Raw genomic sequence first — 18,912 nt, forward strand, 5'->3', positions numbered from 1 at the left:
CTATGGTAGTTTTTTTTTCATAGGGTTCTCTCTGCCCATTTATACAAGACACCTATGCTTGGCTTGCATAGAGAAAACTTTCACAAATAGACCATAAAACATAATAAGAGTGTCACAGTCTGAGATGTATTTATTTAACATTTGGGGGATTAGGCAAGAACAGACCTTAAATGATCTTTTTAATGTATTCCGCGAGGAGGTTCTGGAAAGCTTAATTGTAGCTTTTGAAGGCGGCTATTTTTATTTTCTTTGTGTGGGGGAGGCAAGTCAGATTAGGACCTTTAAAAAGGAAGCAAATACAAATGTCCTCCATTTATTCGGCCTCTAGTACAAGGGCATATTCTGCATCATATACCCGTACACCCTGTATCTATTTTCTTATGGCTGTAGTCCAGAGGTGTATTTCACATGCCATTATTTTATAGGTATGCATAATTCACAGATTTGGCAGTCACAATGATGATTTAATTCATGCACTTAACTACTGAAGGAGATAAAGTTGGTATGTTTCCAGGACTTGGGACTGGAGGTGAGCTCTCCTGATCTGTGATGCAGAAGACATAGCTGGGAGTGTAAGTATTAGCAGCTGGGAGCTATTGATCTGGAGGTTTCTCTTTTTATATAGCTGTCTACAGCTACCAACTTTACTTTAGTAACCAGTATAGATTGTCATGTTGATGTACAAAAAATTATTTCAGCTGTACTGTCAGACAGTAGGCAGGACCCATCCTCTAGGGCTGTGGTCTTTTTGGGTAATATCTCATACAGCATTTTTTTTTTTAACTACTCAGCAGTTTTTTTTTCTTGTTTATCCAAAGCCAAGAATAGATAGATAAAAGCGTGAAAAGAAGTTTAAAGAAAGTACTTGTACTACTCTTTCCAGTTGGATCCACTTTTGACTTTGGTTCATAGAACTGCACTAAAAGCACCATCAATATCTGAAATTGAAAAACCCCTTTACTTTCATTGCTCCAGAGGGTTGTTCAGTGGTCTCAAGTTCTGAATTATGTTACAGAAGAGCCCATCAGGGGTTAAATCCTTTGAAGGTATTTCACATGATCCCTGTGTGCAGTGATGATCTGTATAGTTGGAGGTTAGGCCCATAATACTGTAATTTGGTTTGGCAAAGCATACAACTAATCTCTCTAGTCGGGAGTAACTTTTCAATGGCTTCAATTTTTACAGTAACTAGGACCCATTTTCAGTTTTGGTTTCTGTCATAGGTCTTGGTATTTTTAAGGCAAGGATATTGCAGTCTACCGCCCTTCTTTAGCTGCCAGAAGTTTGGAAACCTGATGGGACTCCAGTATGAGTCGGTATATGATCCCTATATACTAGTAAAGCTGCAATTTCTGGGGGGAAATGCATATTGCCTCAACTAGCCCCTATATCTTGTTTTTATAGGCTCTTGGTGGTTATGAATTAGGTCTGTTTCATACTGATGTAATAAGGTCACATGTTTGCTTCCGTATTATAGCCACAAGTCTTAACCTAATCTCTGGTCTAAGGACTCAAACTGATATCAGCATGGTTCTCTATGATGCTTGCAGTGGTAATAAGGAGGCAAAATGCAACTGTATTATGCTCATTTGAAAGAGACCTAAACTATGGGCCCTATTCCACCAAACGATTATTGTTCAGATTATCGTTAAATCGTTCGATTCTAAACGATAATCGTTCGTTTGAATAGCAGTTAAGGACTAACGACCGAACGAGAAATCGTTGATCGCTTAATAAGACCTGGACCTATTTTTATTGTTGCTCGTTCGCATTGAATATGACATCGGTCGTTCGCAGTAGATACGAACGCAATAGCGAAGAAAAAACAATCGTAAATACGATCATAAGTAACGATTATCGTTCCATGGAAATGAGTCAACGATTTCAGGTCTTTCGCAATAGTGGTCGTTTGAGATCGTTTATCGTTAACAATTATGCAAACGATAATCGTCTGGTGGAATAGGGCCCTATGACTATGGAAGTGCCGAGTCCAGGACGTGGACATATGTAGAACTGTTAGTGCCATGGTGATGCGGGATGTTACCAATTACATGTCATAGGTCTATTTCACATAGTATTATAAACAACCCAGCCTCTCATACAGTAAAAGAGCTATAGTATATGCACAGTAACAGCTCAGCATTCCTGGTACTGGAACTGTTATTTAAGGGAGGTTCCTTACTAAAGTTAGACAATTCAGACACAGGTCACCCTAGGTTGGTGTTAAAATATAGAATTGCTACATGAATTCTAGTAATTGCAGCCTATGGTGGACTGTATAAGAAGGAATGAGTCAGCACTAGGTAAAGCTAATGCGAGCTCCTGCACTACATGTATGGCATTCTTGTCTCAATGGGACCGAGGAATGAGCAGGGAACTTGTGGTCAGTTATGGAAGTGTCCTATGAGTATGAAGTGTAACCAGTTCACTAGTCGAACTGGATGGTGAACAGACTGAACTGACCACTATATAACATTGCACCAGCTCCTTGTAAACCTCATAAATAGCTGTCTTATGGCTAGAACCCATTTTATTAGAATTCCCTAGAGGTTTCAGATCTATTTTTGATTTATATATGGTAGATTCCAATTGTAAAAGCTGTAGTATGATACAGGCATATCAGAGCTGCTTGACGTTCTACAAAGAAATTCTGAGATCCCAATGTGGTGGGACTGTGGGTAAACTAGTTACATTATCCTAATGTAGTAAAGGCCTAACCAAACACAGCTCTGTTTCATGTAATAAGAATGATTATGTCCCTTTGAAGTTGGAGACTGAGCGTACAGTATTTACTCCCTAGGAGCTACAAACTTACTAAGTGCCTGAGTGATATCACAAGTTCTTAGTACTGTCTAATAATCTAGGTATAGATGTACTATTTAAACTGCATACAAAGTAGTATACTATATATGGCTAAAGTGTTAAGAAGTTTGCTCTATGGCCAGTTGAAAAGACAACCATAGAGAACAACCTCGAATTTAACACTGTAAGAGGCATCTAATTGTACTGCCACCTGCTGCATTGACCAGTTATGATTTAGAATGTCCACTTTTAAAAAAAAAAAAAAAACCTTCCTTGATATGTAATTAAAATAAGCATGAAGGTTAGATTTGGTATAGCGTGATGGCTCTGGGTTTGGGTCTGGCTATGGGTTTCTAGTAGACATGAATGAATTTACAGTATTAGCTGAGCAGTCACCTGTTGCCTTTGAACTCTGTGCCGCTCCAGTCCGGGTGCCTGGAAAAGCTGAATCCAATCCTAGGAAACTGGAAGAGCTAATGAAGCGCTTTGCTTTGGTAATGCTGTCAATTCGCTCATCTCTAGTTTCTAGGGTTCTATGTTTTACACAAACAGATTGAGATAAATGATATTTATGCCAAGGCAATATTCATAAAGACTGGTCACTTCTAGAGATGAGCGAATTAAGATTGCTGAGCAACAAGGCAATTTGCTTCTTTTGTACTGAAAATTCCCTCATCTCTAGTCACTTATTTTAATAAAAGAAAAAGCAGTGATATTTCATCTTGGGCTAGAGAGCACAGCCCTAGCACCACCACACACAATTACCTGATTTTGGTACTAGATATACCATTTATAGATTAGGCCTCAGGGTCCTGCTTGTACTGCTGTTCAGTTTAGGTGTTGGACAGAGGTGAAAGCTCCACGGGGGAGATTTATTAAACATGGTGTAAAGCGAAACTGGCTCAGTTGCCCCTAGCAACCAATCAGATTCCACCTTTCATTTTCTAAAGAGTCTGTGAGGAATAAAAAATGGAATGTGATTGGTTGCTAGGGGCAACTGAGTCGGGTCTACTTTACACCATGTTTGTAAATAGGCTCTATAATGTGGTCTGTTTTGTAGATACCAGGTCTTCTACAACAGCAATTAAATAGAGAAAAGTTGGTATTTTTAGAGTTTTTAGCTGCTATTTCTTTTCCCTAGCTTTTTATAAGACAACATACTGTGCGCTCAGCTACAAACCCATCTAAGAGTTTTGCTGTTGGCCATAGCCCTTTATTTAATTTGGCCGGTACTGGCATTAGGACACTTTATTTGCGGAGATAGGGTTGATAACAAGTAGACTACAAAGTGTAATTCTATACAAATATTTTACTAGCTTCTAAAGCATTAACTGGGCAGGTGGACAGGCAGAAAAAACCTGTAACAACCCATCAGCACTACTTTAGCCTTTAAAAAAAATAAAATAAATGGAAGGTGCAAAATATTGGTCTGGTTGTTGTCTGTGCCAGCTGCAACACTTGCAAAGCATCCTGTTGGATCTGTGACCTGGCAGAATTGTACTTACATGTAACAAGACACTAATTGCCATCGTGTGATGTTAGGTTTAAATTAACCCTTTTTTTTTTTTTTTTTTATTAGGCAGGGTTTGTACTACAATGTGCATCTGAGGCATGGATGGTATCCAGTTAAAATCAGGTACTGAATTATCTGTGCACCAACTGGTACGGACCCTATTTACTTCTGGGTCCTGAATATAGTCACCTAGTGACTATTTTTGGGTCATTTCCCACACACATACAAGTTTCCACTCAGACTCGCTTATGTAAAAACCTTTTATACATGAGGGGAAATGAATGTAGGCACTGGCTATGTTCAGGACATAGAAGAAAATCAGGTTTGTGCACAGATATGTTGACACCTGAATTTGACCGTATGCAGACATATCCATGCCTCAGAACTCACATTCGTGGTGTGAATCCATCGCTACGTAAGGTGGCTGTAAATAATTTTCTATATAGCAATTTAAATGGAAAGAAATGGGTGGTAATATAATGGGAAGTTTTGTCCGTAGACTAGATTTGCATTGCTTTATGGATGACAATCCAATAAATGATCACACCTTGATCAAGCCAAAATGGTTTATGGCACAGGAGACACCCTGGTGCCACCTTAAGCAGGCATCAGATATCGGCATTAGTGTTGAGTCAACTTGCCGAAAGTTTGGGTTTGGCCGAACACTTGGCATTTGACTCCCACTGCCTAGAGAAGCTGGATGGTTCCTGTCAGCACTTGGGCTACATCCATTTTCTCTAGGCAGCAGGAGTCAGATGCTGAGGGTTTGGCAGGTTGGCTCAACACTAATCAGCATGGGTTGAAAGAACTGTCCACATAAATCTCCACCCTGGCAAAAAAAAAAACTTGGGTGAAATCACACCTCCCCTGCTGGCATCTACCTACCAGTCCGGGCAGTATGTGATGCAGTGTGCCTGACTTATACTTGAAATAGCTGTTACTAAAGTTCTCTCTATTTGTTTAATAAAAGAAAAAGATGAATTAAACAACAAAGTTCTCCTTAATGTGCTGTAAAGGATTGATAAATGACTTGCACACAAGAATGTTATGTTGCTAGGGCAGCGTGCAAGAATCCTATTATACTGTATAGACTTTGCTATGTATTGCAGGAATGAGATATAAAGACAAATGTATACTTGGAAAATCAATACATTATTTTATGTGACCACTCTATGAGGCTTCTATCTTGGTGCTGTGAGCTCGGAACAGAAGGGCAGGGTGGTCAGAAATGTACAAACTACATCCATAGAATTTCACATGGGATTCATGTTTTTTTTTTTTTTTTTTTTTTTTTTTTTATTTGTGGTTATTACTCATCGGGTGTCTGCATAGTGGGATCACCTGCTGATCTTACAGTAGTCTGAGATGATGGGGCATGTCCCATGCCATCACATTGTGGGAGACATTATTAAATGCATCTAGCGTAAAACTCACTCTGTTTACATGAGGTCACAACTATTTAATTTTGTAGTGTTAGCTTAGTCTAAACCCCCGGCTCTCCTGTTTACTTGTGTAACTCATTCTTCATTCCTCTAATTTGCTTTTTTTTTTTTTAAACTGTACACATTTTTTTCATTTCAATGTAAAATCCAAAGCTTGCCATGTTTTTCCCGCGTTCTCATTTGCGTTTTTAGGATTTCTGAATTGTGACAATTCTGTATTTAAGAGAATATTTAAATGTAAAAATAAAATTATGATCAAACTCTAGCAGCTTTGTCTGGTTGTACTTTACAATTTGTCATTGTTTCCGCTAAACGTGGCTATGGCCAGGAAAGTCTAGAGCATGGGTCTCCAAACTGCGGCCCTCCAGCTGTTGCAAAACCACAATTCCCATCAAGCCCGGCCAGCTAAAGCTCTGGATTTGACTGTCCAGGCATGATGTATGAAATTTAGTATTGCAACAGCTGGAGGGCCACAGTTTGGAGACCCATGATTAGAGCTAAAGCACAAAGAGATTTAACTGTTATGTATTGGACAAAAACATTAAAGGAGTACTCTGGAGAAAATAAAAATAAAATCCATTTAAAAACAAGTATTTCAGTACTTATCAGCTGCTGTATGCCCTGCAGGATGTGGTGTATTTTTTCCAGTCTAAAAAAAAATTTCTGTTTTATATAGTGATAACAGGAGAACCACAAAGGAGCAGAATGATAGCTTTGTCTGCATCTGTGAACACAGTGTGAGAGACAGTGATGCAGCCAGTTTTACAAGTGTACATATGTTGCATCTATCATCTTTAGCCCATGCTTGGCTGCAAGTGTAATAGCCCTATTACACACGACGATTATCAAGTTTAAATAGTTAGAGATGAGCGAACCTCGAGCATGCTCGAGTCGATCCAAACCCGAACGTTCGGCATTTGATTAGCGGTGGCTGCTGAACTTGGATAAAGCCCTAAGGTTATGTGGAAAACATGGATATAGTCATTGGCTGTATCCATGTTTTCCAGACAACCTTAGAGCTTTATCCAAGTTCAGCAGCTCCAGCTAATCAAATACCGAACGTTCGGGTTCAGATTGACTCGAACCCGAACCCGGTTCGCTCATCTCTAATAGTTATATATTTTAAATTAAAGCGATAATTGTTCCATGAGTATGTAGGCAGTAATCAAAGTCGTTTGTGTGTTGATCACATTTTTTTAAGCCGAGCCTAAAATCATTGTTAATGATTGGCTAAATATTTGCTAATCTTCTGTGTATGTACACATCGTTTCTTATTTTGCTGGGATCTTAGTAACCACTGTAACTAACGCTTATCTTTCTGTGTGTTATTTTGAATAATTTCACATCATTCCCAAAAGCGCTAATTTGTGATTGTTAATCAGCAAAAACAAAAAGTTGCTTTGTCTAATACAGGGGTGGGGAACCTCCGGCCCGCGGGCCGCATCCGACCCCCGAGACCTCCCGATGCGGCCTGCGGCTCCCCTGTGACATGCGCCGCACTGGAGGGAAAGGAGTCGGCGCACACAGCATCCTCCGGTGTCTGTGACAGCTGCCAGGAGGATGCTGTCTGTACCGGCTCCTTCCCCACTAGAGCGGCGCACGTCTTCCGTCTCTTGCGGGCCACACGCGATGACGTCATTTCATTGTGCACCACCTGCAACAGAAGAAGGGCACAGGCTAGAGAAGAGGACCTGGACAGCGTGGAAGCGGAGGAAAGGTGAGTGGGATGTTTATTTTTTTTATTTGGGGGTTAACTAGGCTACCAGGGACATGACTGGGGGGGTTAACTAGGCTACCAGGGACATGACTGGGGTTTTAATTAAGCTACCAGGAACATGCCTGGTGGGGGTCAACTAGGCCTACCAAAGGCATCACTGGGGGTTAACTAGGCTACCAGGTACATGACTGGGGGGTTAACTAGACTACAAGGGACAGGCACTTGGGGTTAACTACAATAGCAGGGGCACTAGGGGAACAATACTTTGCCTTGCCCCGGGTGCTGCGAACACGCTACTAACTGCCACGCATGGTATGCGGCCCTCGAATTATTTTATTAATGCCCGATCGGCCCTCGACATGGAAAAGGTTCCCCACCCCTGGTCTAATAGGACCTTTGGAAAGCAAAGGAAAAAAGCAATGCTTGCTACGCTAGCTCAATCTGTGCTGAATACTAGGAAACCACATGTGTGCAACGTTTTTGTACAAAGTAGAGATGGCAACTGCATATGCTACTACCAAGTGAAGGACATCTCCCGTAACAAAGGTAGGTAAACAGATGGCATAAAAATACCCCTTAATTTTTCCTGGAGCAGTGCCCAATATGCTTAACATTAGAGATGATCGAACATCAGCAATTTTCAGGTTCGTTTGAACTCGAATCTTTGTCATTTGATTCCCGCTGCCGTCCCATTCTGTGGGGAAGGTGGAGACAGCCCGAGTACCGCCTGGAAAACAGGGATTCATAAGCTCTATCCCTGTTTTCCAGGCAGTACTCGGGCTGTCTCCACCTTCCCCATGGAACGGAAAGGCATCAGGAATCAAATAACGAATGTCTGAGAACCTGAAAATTCCTGATGTTCGATCATCTCTAAATAACATCACTATGCTGCCGTCTTCTGGGTGCATCGGAGAGAAAGGTGCACTTCATAGCATATTCTGCAGTGGCTAATAAAGGACGGAGCTGTACAGGGGACCTTACTTTTTCAATGTTCCCATTACCAAATAACCTGAATTAAAAAAAAAAAAAACAGTGGCACAATTAAATAAAAATATGCTTATAAAATAATTCTTAAGCACTTTTATGTATAATACATTACTTAGATTCACTGCATTAGAAGTAAAATATACACAGCGCTACTTACTGAGTAATATAAGTGTAAGACAAAAATAAAATGTGTTCCTGCAAAGTGATTCCATACAGAATGTTGTACACATAAGTGGTTTCTTTAAAATGCCACCGGTTTAGAAGTTGCAGGAGTGGGACACCCCTACCACCTCTGCTGAATGGTAACAATAGTTCAATATAAAATAGAGTAGAAATTAAACAGTGCTGTATAGATTTATCCACAGAATAAAAAAATATATACAAGGCCATAGATCAACACTTAGTAGTATACAATTATACCATGTACAGTACATTGTTGTACCTACAAAGTACATTGGTCCTTTCTTAAATAAATTTTACGGGATTAAAAAAGAAAAACTGAAGAAAAACATTGCCAATTGTTTCTAGATGGTGTCCAGCATTGTTCTCCCAACCATTCTACAAAGTTTGGCATGGAGAGATACTGCACATGACGAGTAGTCACGTTGATAAGGGTTGTGCATAGAACTCACTGGTTGCCTCTGCAAACTGACCACCCAACACGTGCCTCTCCATACTAAAATTTGCAAAACAGGCAGGAGAGCAATGCTGCACTTTAATTTTCTAGTTTCTGAACAAATAAGGCTGTGGTCACAATACATTTCTTCAATACAGAGGTATATGGGTCAGACGTATACCAATATATAGCCATATGAAGGCCAACAGGACACTTTTCTCCCCCATCTCTATGGGTGAATATGTTTAGCATGTGCATTGAGGTTTATCAGCACATACACCAAACATGTCCATGTGAATGCAGGCTCAGCACCATATTACACAAAGTGATTGTCTGCCCAATCTAGCAGATCAGTGCTCGCTTACCCGGGAGTATGGCCCCTTAAGACCATTTTTGTATAAAAGTACTTGTTTTTTTCCCCTTTCTTTTGGACCACAGTTATAAGTCTAATAATAGAAAGCAGTTCGGGTCAGTTGAATGGTTCAGTGGACAAACGTCTAAGCTGTTTAAGGTTTTTCCTAATTTATTTGGTCCCAATATGACCAATATTTCTCCAGGGTAATCTCAGACAGACGAGTTAACAATGTACCCGTGCACAATATGTCTGCTGAGAAAAAGGACGGTTTACATAGCTTGCTAAGTCCTAAAAGAAAGAAAGCCTTCAGTATTGCTCGCTTTATAAGTCTTCAGAGCATCTAGGGCCCAAAACTGGTAAGACACTGTTTAAGATGACAGCAGACAAGAAGTCAATGAGTACTGTCAATGGATTACTTCACATTCACTTCTCTAAAGACTGGAGGTAGTTGGCAGATAGTAGGACCATGCTGTGCAATAACAATGATGCCTCTGACTCTGGAAACAAACACAAGCAAACACAAGTCAATATTCAAGTCACATAACAGAATAAAAGGTTTTACATGGTAGAAACTTTTTTTTAGGATGTATTAAACACTGGCATTTCACAAGCTGCTCTTAAAGTTAAAACAGTACAGTCATTTATATTAATGTTAGACATTTCGCCCTGAGACCTGCTGCAATATTAAATTATAGCCAAGGAATATGAACGGCCTTGAGCTTACTCTCCAACTAGCCCTCCGATCAGACTGATCCCACAAGCATCTTCATTAGAGATGAGTGAACCGGGTTCGAGTCCATCCGAACCCGAACGTTCGGTATTTGATTAGCGGTGGCTGCTGAACTTGGATGAAGCTCTGAGGTTGTCTGGAAAACATGGATACAGCCAATGACTATATCCATGATTTCCACATAGCCTTAGGGCTTTATCCAACTTTAGCAGCCACCGCTAATCAAATACCGAACGTTCGGGTTCGGATCGACTCGAGCATGCTCCAGGTTCACTCATCTCTAATCTTCATAAGTTATGCACAATTTTGACTGTCCATTATTATTATTATTATTATTATTATTAATAATAATATTATAGTCCGAAAAAGTTGGCAACTGTTAGATCTGTGAAACAACTAAACATATATAAGGGGTCCTGCATATTTCTCAAAGTATAAAAATTGTATCTATACAATAGGAAGGTGGTGATCCAGACAGGACTATCAGACTGGGAAGATCTCCTTTGAAATCGGTGCTGGTACTCAGGTAAACTGGATTATTTGCGTGCAAGTGTACAATGACTTGTTCCTAAAGAAGATCATCCCGAAGAATCGACTGTGTCACATGATTAAGGTCCTACAAACTTCCAACACAGGAGAGAAGCACTTGGAAATAGCACTTACCCTTGTTACTACTGACACTACTGTATGATATTTGAACCTTAAAAAAAAGTGCACGAACAGAGAGAACGGTGACAGAAGACGCCAAATGTCATCCTTGGATTCTTTGGGATGATCTTCTTTAGGAACGAGTCAGTGTACACTTTCACGTAAATAATCCAGTTTACCCGAGCACCAGCGCTGATTCCAAAGGAGATCTTCCCGGTCCGATGGTCCTGTCTGGATCACAAGCTTCCGTTCTACACACCAATTTATTGGTGCTTCTCTCCTGGCTGTGGTGACACCATTTTCAAATGCTCCATAGAGTTGTGCCTCTCTTAGCACAACTCGATAAGGTGAGTTAGTCTCATTGCATAGAACTCACCCACACACTACCTGGGTAATACACTAGGAAGCACCCCTTGTTTTTGTTTTTATCTATACAATAGTTACTGTCGTGCTTATGCATAGCGCATTCTATGACAGACTTGGCTGTTGTGATGTCACCAGAGCACTGGACTGATGGGTTACAGACAGCACTGGAGGAAGCAGCTGCAGGAAATTTGTTTTCCTATATAACCTGAATCGCTCCAGATAGTAGAAGTAAGTGATTTTACTAGGAAATTGCAGTCAGTGTAATTTCCTTTATATAGGCAAATTATTTCAAAGCTACTCATTCATTTTGGAATTTATTAAAGTGGTTACAGGGTTGATGGTTTTTACCTTTTAATCTTGCCGATAGCTGCAGCCAGCAGAATAACCATTTTCTACAGTCTTCTATACTGAGGTGAGGAGAGTTTAGCCCTCTGATATAGCAAGCCTGAAAACAATACAAATCAGAGTTCTATAAGTTTTTTTTTTTTGCCTATGTCATGCACACTCACCATCACTTGTCCTAAAGTGCCATCTGTTTAATTACAGCACAGCTGCATCCACGTGCTTCATTACTGTAACTGGTCCATGTGATCATCAGTCTGACCCACAGAAAACCAGCGTTTAATGTGTCAGAGGAAGTGGTCAGTCCAAGGTCATCTGACTTCTTGTGAACCACATCACCTAAAAGACCCCTCCCCACCCAGCTCTATGTATATGCTGCTGCTATCTCCACAGAACTCTTCTATCTTCCAGAACCATAAAATGGAGAAGAGTTTGCTTTATAGCAAGATACATATGCATGTGATAAAGTATAACTTCTGAAATACTGTTTAATTCCCTACTGAGGTATGATTTACACTGTATCCCCAGGCCACAAAACCTTGTGATAGGTAAAACACCTTCAGAGCTGCCACATGACAGAAAACTTGTCCAGAACCAACCAATATGTATATGAATGGCCAATGATCTCATGCATATGCAAGTGTGTTATTGCCCAACAAAAGTTATGAAAATTACTAATAGACACTTATTGTGGGAAATGCACCTATAGTGCATTTTCCCTGCACTTACTACAGCATGGCGTGTTCAGTTCTTTGTAAAGTTGTTGACGTCACGTCACATAAACTGCCGACTCCTGCTGTTGCAGCGGTGAGAGAGTTTGGAGCAGCAGGTGTCGGCAGATTATGTGACCAACTTAACAGAGACCTGAACACGCCATGCTGTAGTAAGTGCAGGGAAAATGCACCATAGCTGCATTTCCCATAATAAGTGTCTATTGGTAATTTTAATAACTTTTGGGCAATAACATATATTAAAATAATTTTGCCTGGACTTCCCCTTTAACTAAAATAATAATGCGGACTGTGTCAATACACAGCTTACCCGCTTCACTTCTTCGTCGCTGAGTTCTTTCACCCCACATTGGAGCAGGGCAGCGTCCAGGTGATGAATTTCAAAAATGTGTGATCTGAGCCGACGCTGAAGGAAAAAAGCTGGAAGGTGTGGAGTCAGGAACATAATACGGCTTAAAGCTCTCTGTACAAACAAAAGACTGTATTAGCCATCAGAATGACACAGGACACTTTTTCTCATGACTCTACTCAAGACTCAACAACAATGCAGGTTTTGTGCATCCGTTAAGAATACAGGTGGATTTGCTACGTAGGGTAAATCAGAGAGCCAGCAGTACAGTACATCAAGATAAAAACTAACAAATCAATAATGTAGGCAAGACTTAAAGCGTAACTGTCATTTCAGGGTCATTTTTCTGAAAACATTAAATATCAACAGTACAAGCGATTTTAAGAAACTCTGTAATAGGTTTTATGTACTAAAAGAGTTTCCTTCTGTACAGAAAAAGCAATCTCCCAGCCTCCCCCCTCACATCAGATGAAGCAGGATTTCTGTCTCCATTATGTGGCTATGGAGAGGGGAGGGGCTGTTAGGAGTGACTGAGCACGGAGCAGTCCTGCAAAGCACAACACCCTGCAATCTTCTCTCAGTAAGTTCATAGATAAGCACTGACCTTTCTGACCCCAGAATCCTGCGGTTGAGGTGCCCAGAGAGTCTACAAACAGCTGACCTTCATGTCACCTCTTCCTGCTCCCTCATCTCCCTCAGCCCCTCCCCCTTCATAGGCTTACAATGGAGAGAGCAGAACCCGTCTTCACTGGCTTCTCTGTAATGAAGACGTGTTTGCCTGATAATGCACAGATAGGAAGTCAGGGAGGGAGGCTGGGAGATTGCTTCTTGAGTACAGAAGGAGGCTTTTTTGGCTGATGAAACCTATTACAGAGTTTCTTAAAATCGCTTATACCACTGATTTCTTCAATAAAAAAAAACATGACAGTTACGCTTTAAAGGGGTTGTGCCATGAAGCAAAGTTGTTTAAATATATGTATAGGGTACATAACTGATGTAAAGAAATACAAATTTGCTGTCTTTAGCACCGTAACTTACATCAATGCAGTGTTTTTCTCTCACATTGATTTAATCACTCCCTGGTTTCCTCTTTAAACTGTGTCCCTACTGTTGCCATGCAACAGTGCACACACACATTCCCACAATCCCCCTTGCTTGCAGGCTTAGTGGAGACCAACTGCCAGTATTTCCTGGAGATCGTAGTTGAACGGAGCATGCCTGGGCCCACCTTAGTGTGTTGTAACCAAGGCCAACAGGTTATCAAAAACAATGCAGGCACATGGGAGATTAATAAATCTCTATCTCTAAAACAGTATGATTTTAGAAAGTCTTGTACACTTGAAATATCTTTAATTTCACATTGCATCAGATTACACCTATTTTTCTTAATGAAACAACCCCTTCAAGCCCATTGTACACTGCTACATGATAGTCATAAGAGTTGTATGGTGCCTTCATACATCTAATAGTGCATAGCACGTATGCCTTTTTGTCCAATTTATATGGAATCCGATGTATATGTGACAGTGATTTGGTTAAAGCTGGATGGGTTGTTTACTTTTTAGAGGATGTAATATTAATCTATTCAGCTCTAGCCTTTGCCGAAAAGCTCAAGAACAGACAGTGAGCAATGTCATACTGTACATAGCTTTTCAGAAAGAAAAGAAAAAAAAAAAATGTATAGTTTGTGCACTATTCTTACCATTTGCTGGATATCAAGACTGTTCAAAGAGAAAGGTGGACCTGAGAAAGCCGCTCTGACCTCCTGAATGTTTGTTACCTTTGGATGAATTCCTTCTTGTACCTAAAATAGGAAGAGGGCAGGAGCCTGTTTATTGCACAATAAGGGTGGGTTTACACTAGAGAATCCGCCCAGAGAAGTTATGGCGGATTCCAACGCTCGTATCTGCTTTCCACAGGGCGCACCTCCGCCCGTCCCATAGACTCAATTCTATGGGCAGGCGAATTCCGCCGTCCGCCGAAAAAATTCACATGTCAACAGTTCCAGCTAAGCAGTGCATCCTGTTATAAGGGTATGTTCACACTGAGTAAAAGCAGCGGAATTCCACCTGCCTCAGTGTCCCACAGTGGCTCACGCGCCTTTGCTTCCGTCACTCTCCACTCAAAGAATTGACATGTCTCAGTGTGAACATACCCTAACATGCAGGAAACACTCATCCAGGCTTGAGGATAGGGCAGGGGATCAGGCAACCACTTTATGGATCCAGTAGTGAAGGCAACCCTGATTTCACAAACTAGAGATTAAGTTGGAAAAGGTAATTCTGAAGTAATGAACATCCATGTACAACCTGGTATGAAACAAAGTAGTGAAAGATTTGACGTGCAGTTTGCTGAACACTTCTTCATAAGAGTTACCCGCTACTTCCATGTAATGATAGTAACAGGCATAGGTGAGCTGTAATTTTCCTTTTGCATCTAAATTTTTACCTAGCACCACAGGGACGCTATAAAATCTGATTAAAATCTTGAGATAAGTTTCCTGATGTGAGCTACTGAGGGAGGCCACAAATACTTTGGCCTCGTTCATGCGTGAACATTATTTCTTAACCCTTACCTGTCTGACCAAATGCTGAATCTGATCCCGCAGAGTCTGCTCAGTCACACAGGGAACAGATTTTAGCATACTGTCTAACACATCCTCATAAACATCTTTTCGCTTGTTATGATAAATCTCTAAGAATTCCTCCTGCTGTCTTGGAGTCCAGAAGTGCCGAATCAGCAACTGTCTGGGGAACAAATACCTGGGGAAGGCACAAAAAAAAACTAAACATGGCATCCAATCTGCAAAGGTAGCATAAACCGTCAATAACTGCACACCAAACAATTGCTTAGCAAAAAGCTATTGCTCCTGTTATCACCCTGCACCATGTCTAGTTCACCGCAGTGTGAAAGTGTTCTTAATGGGAAGATTAAAGTATTGATATTTAACAAGCATGGGCCTTCTGAGTCCGCACAACCCCAAATACAAGATACATTGGAAGGTTTTGCTGACTTTGCTCTCACTTATATAGACACCTTTAGGCTGGGTTCACACTACATATATTTCAGTCAGTATTGCAACCAAAACCAGGAGTGGATTAAAAACACAGAAAGGATCTGTCCACACAATGATGAAATTGAGTGGATGGCCGCCATATAACAGTAAATAACGGCCATTATTTCAATATAACAGCCGTTGTTCTAAAATAACAGCAAATATTTGCCATTAAATGACGGCCATCCACTCAATTACAACATTGTGTGAACAGATGCTTTCTGTGTTTTTAATCCACTCCTGGTTTTGGTTGCAAAACTGACTGAAATATACATATCCTGACTGAAATATACGTAGTGTGAACCCAGCCTTAGCATGTAGAAAATAATCACTACCCATTCAGATGACATCTTCTGATCTTCTGCCACTCTCACTTCTTTCAATCTCAAAGTACAGAAGATTATTACACACGTCTGCAATCACATGAATCAAATATACTTTTTTGCAGAAAAAAAAGGATCTCTTTCCAACCCCGGTCCTTTCTATGTTTGGCTATGGAAAAAGACTCTGCAAGAAGGTTTACTTTGGCTAGTTTAACTACACAAACCCACCATATACTGAGCATGCTGCAATTTTCATAAACTGCCATGGAACCAAAAAATATCAATATCCAAAACACCATGTGGGTATGGTGCTTCATATTTCCCTATTGACTCCAGGCCAACATCTAGCTAAAGTGTTTTTTTAGCCAAATAAGACCATGTGGTGCATATGGTCTTTGGAGTTTTTCCAAAAATGATCAATAAAGTGTGAATTCAGCCTCAAAAGTTCATCTACACAGCTACAGTAAAAAGTTAGCAAATTGTACTTACATTAAAACAAAGACCAGATAGTTGGCAAACGGTGGGATAGAAATGATCATCACTGGGGTGGCTTTGATGATATCTCTTCTGAACTAAGGGAGACAGACAAAGGCTATATGAAGAAAACATACAAAAGCTGTATGCATGAAGCAAAAAACTGATAAAGCATACATCTCAGTTAACTTTCCCCTTTAGGCTATGTTCACACTAAGTTGCCGATGGCAACAACGGCCGTACTTTTACCGCGGTGGAACAATGCCTGTTGTTCTATGGGATCCCGGCCGGAGCGTACACACATCGTGTGCGCTCCGGCCGGGATCCCATACGCCGCTGCAAACAACTGACAAGAAAGACCTGTCAGTTCACACAGTGAAGCGAGCGGCTCCGGACGCTTGCTTAACTGTGTGCTATGGGGAGCTCTGATGCGGGCGCGCGCTGATGCGCCCGCATCAGAGCTTCGCGGCCGAAAGATCATCCAGCCGGTACTTAAGTACCGGCCGAGATGGAACGGCCGGTCTAATACGCAGTGTGAACATAGCCTTAGGGTGCATTCACACGTACAGGATCTGCAGCAGATTTGATGGCGCAGATTTGAATCTGCAGCAGATCCGCAGCAGATTAATGGCCCAGAATTGATTTGCTCTGAATCTGCAGCTTCAAATTTGCGCCATCAAATCTGCTGCAGATCCTGTACGTTTGAATGCACCCTTAGGGCCCTATTTCACCGGACGATTATCATTCAGATTATCGTTAAATCGTTTAAATCTAAACGATAATCGTTCGGTTGAAATGCAGTTAACAATTACTGACCAAACGATAAATCGTTGAGTGCTTTAGAAGACCTGGACCTGTTTTTATCGTTGCTCGTTCGCATTGAATAAGACGTCGTTCGGTCGTTCGCAGTAGATACGAACGCAATAGCGAAGAAAAAACTATCGCAAATACGATCATAAGTAACGATTATCGTTCCATGGAAATGAGTGAACGTTTTTTAGGTCTTTCGCAATAGCGGTCGTTTGAGATAGTTAACGATTATGCGAACGATAATCGTCCGGTGGAATAGGGCCCTTAGGGTGCGTTCACACGTACAGGATCTGCAGCAGATTTGATGCCGCAGATTTGAAGTAGCAGATTTGCTTTGAATCTATTGTAGGTCATCAAATCTGCTGCGGATCTGCTGCAGATCCTGAACGTGTGAACGCACCCAAAGGTGTACATAATAGATGAATAAATATGACAGCACATTGGTACTCATTAACACACTGACAGCATATTTCTTTAAACTTTTTTTTTTCGTGCAATAAAAATACATTGCAGGGAATTTATCAATGGGTTTTGTGTAAGCTTTGGTGTAAAAACTGACACATTTTTCTGCAATCGCCTATTTGCTCAAAAAATTACAATTATACTAGGTTCATTGCATTGTCTATTGAGACACAATTCCCTTGTGACATGGATAGCTAGAGAAATGCCAAAGTGAAAACTGGATTCAAAGCCTTTATGGCTGCAAAGTACAAATCTTATAGACTTGCAGTAATTTTTACTAAGGGTCCTTTTAAGTGTACAGCTGCAAGCCAGTTCCGATCAGGGAGATCAGCGCTTATGGTGCGTTTACACAGACAGATTTATCTGACAGATTTTTGAAGCCAAAGCCAGGAATGGATTTGAAAAGAGGAGACATCTCAGTCTTTCCTTTATGACCTGGTCCCTGTTTATAGTCTGTTCCTGGCTTTGGCTTTAAAGACCTGTCAGATAAATCTTTCTGTGTAAATGCAACCTTACTTGCAATGCCTTTACAAGGCACAATCAATTGCAGAGCAGGGCCATACAAACATTCACTGTATTGCTTGTGCAGCCATTTAAATATGAGAGATGTGTAGCCATAAAAAGCATTGTTATCAAATCAGCCAACGAGTAGAGATGATCGAACATTGGGAAATCTTAGGTTCGATCGAATTCGAACCTTCCACATTTGATTCCCGATGCCTTCCTGGTCCGTGGGGAAGGAGGAGACAGCCCGGGTACCGCCTGGAATTCCGGGATACAGCCTATTATCTACGCTGAATCGCGGAATTTCAGGCGGTACCCGGGCTGTCTCCTCCTTCCCCACGGACCGGGAAGGCACCGGGAATCAAATGCGGAAGGTCCGACAAGGTTCGAGTTCGATTGAACCTAAGGTTTCCCAATGTTTGATCATCTCTACTCGTTGGCTGATTTGATAACAATGATTTTTATGGCTACACATCTCTTATATTTAAATGGCTGCACAAGCAATACAGTGAATGTTTACTCTACAGTGAATGTATCTCTACCAAAGAGCAGCATCATTAGCTAATCGAAGGTCCAGTTACACAAGCTAATTATCAGGTTCCTATAATATTCAGCCTTTGTAAAAGTCTCTTAAGATGGTCCTCTGGCCCCGGAATCATGACAAAGGAGACATCATACTATGTAAA

At 41.0% G+C, this 18,912-nt stretch overlaps 1 protein-coding gene across 4 annotated transcripts in view; it reads right to left on the reverse strand.

The window, feature by feature from the left end:
• Positions 1-8,681: 8,681 nt before the first annotated feature.
• LETMD1 (LETM1 domain containing 1) overlaps positions 8,682-18,912 on the reverse strand; it is a 32,279-nt gene continuing 22,048 nt past the window's right edge. For all 4 annotated transcript variants that reach the window (XM_069970322.1, XM_069970320.1, XM_069970319.1 and 1 more), the window contains exons 4-9: positions 16,466-16,548; positions 15,174-15,360; positions 14,301-14,402; positions 12,560-12,712; positions 11,525-11,621; positions 8,682-9,929 (exon numbers count right to left, since the gene is read on the reverse strand). In XM_069970322.1, the coding sequence (XP_069826423.1) occupies positions 9,856-9,929; positions 11,525-11,621; positions 12,560-12,712; positions 14,301-14,402; positions 15,174-15,360; positions 16,466-16,548 (696 nt within the window). In that variant the 3' untranslated portion in view covers positions 8,682-9,855. The remainder of the gene's footprint in view (positions 9,930-11,524; positions 11,622-12,559; positions 12,713-14,300; positions 14,403-15,173; positions 15,361-16,465; positions 16,549-18,912) is intronic.

The sequence above is a fragment of the Dendropsophus ebraccatus genome, chromosome 5 (genome assembly GCF_027789765.1).
Source record: "Dendropsophus ebraccatus isolate aDenEbr1 chromosome 5, aDenEbr1.pat, whole genome shotgun sequence".
Classification (NCBI taxonomy): domain Eukaryota; kingdom Metazoa; phylum Chordata; class Amphibia; order Anura; family Hylidae; genus Dendropsophus; species Dendropsophus ebraccatus.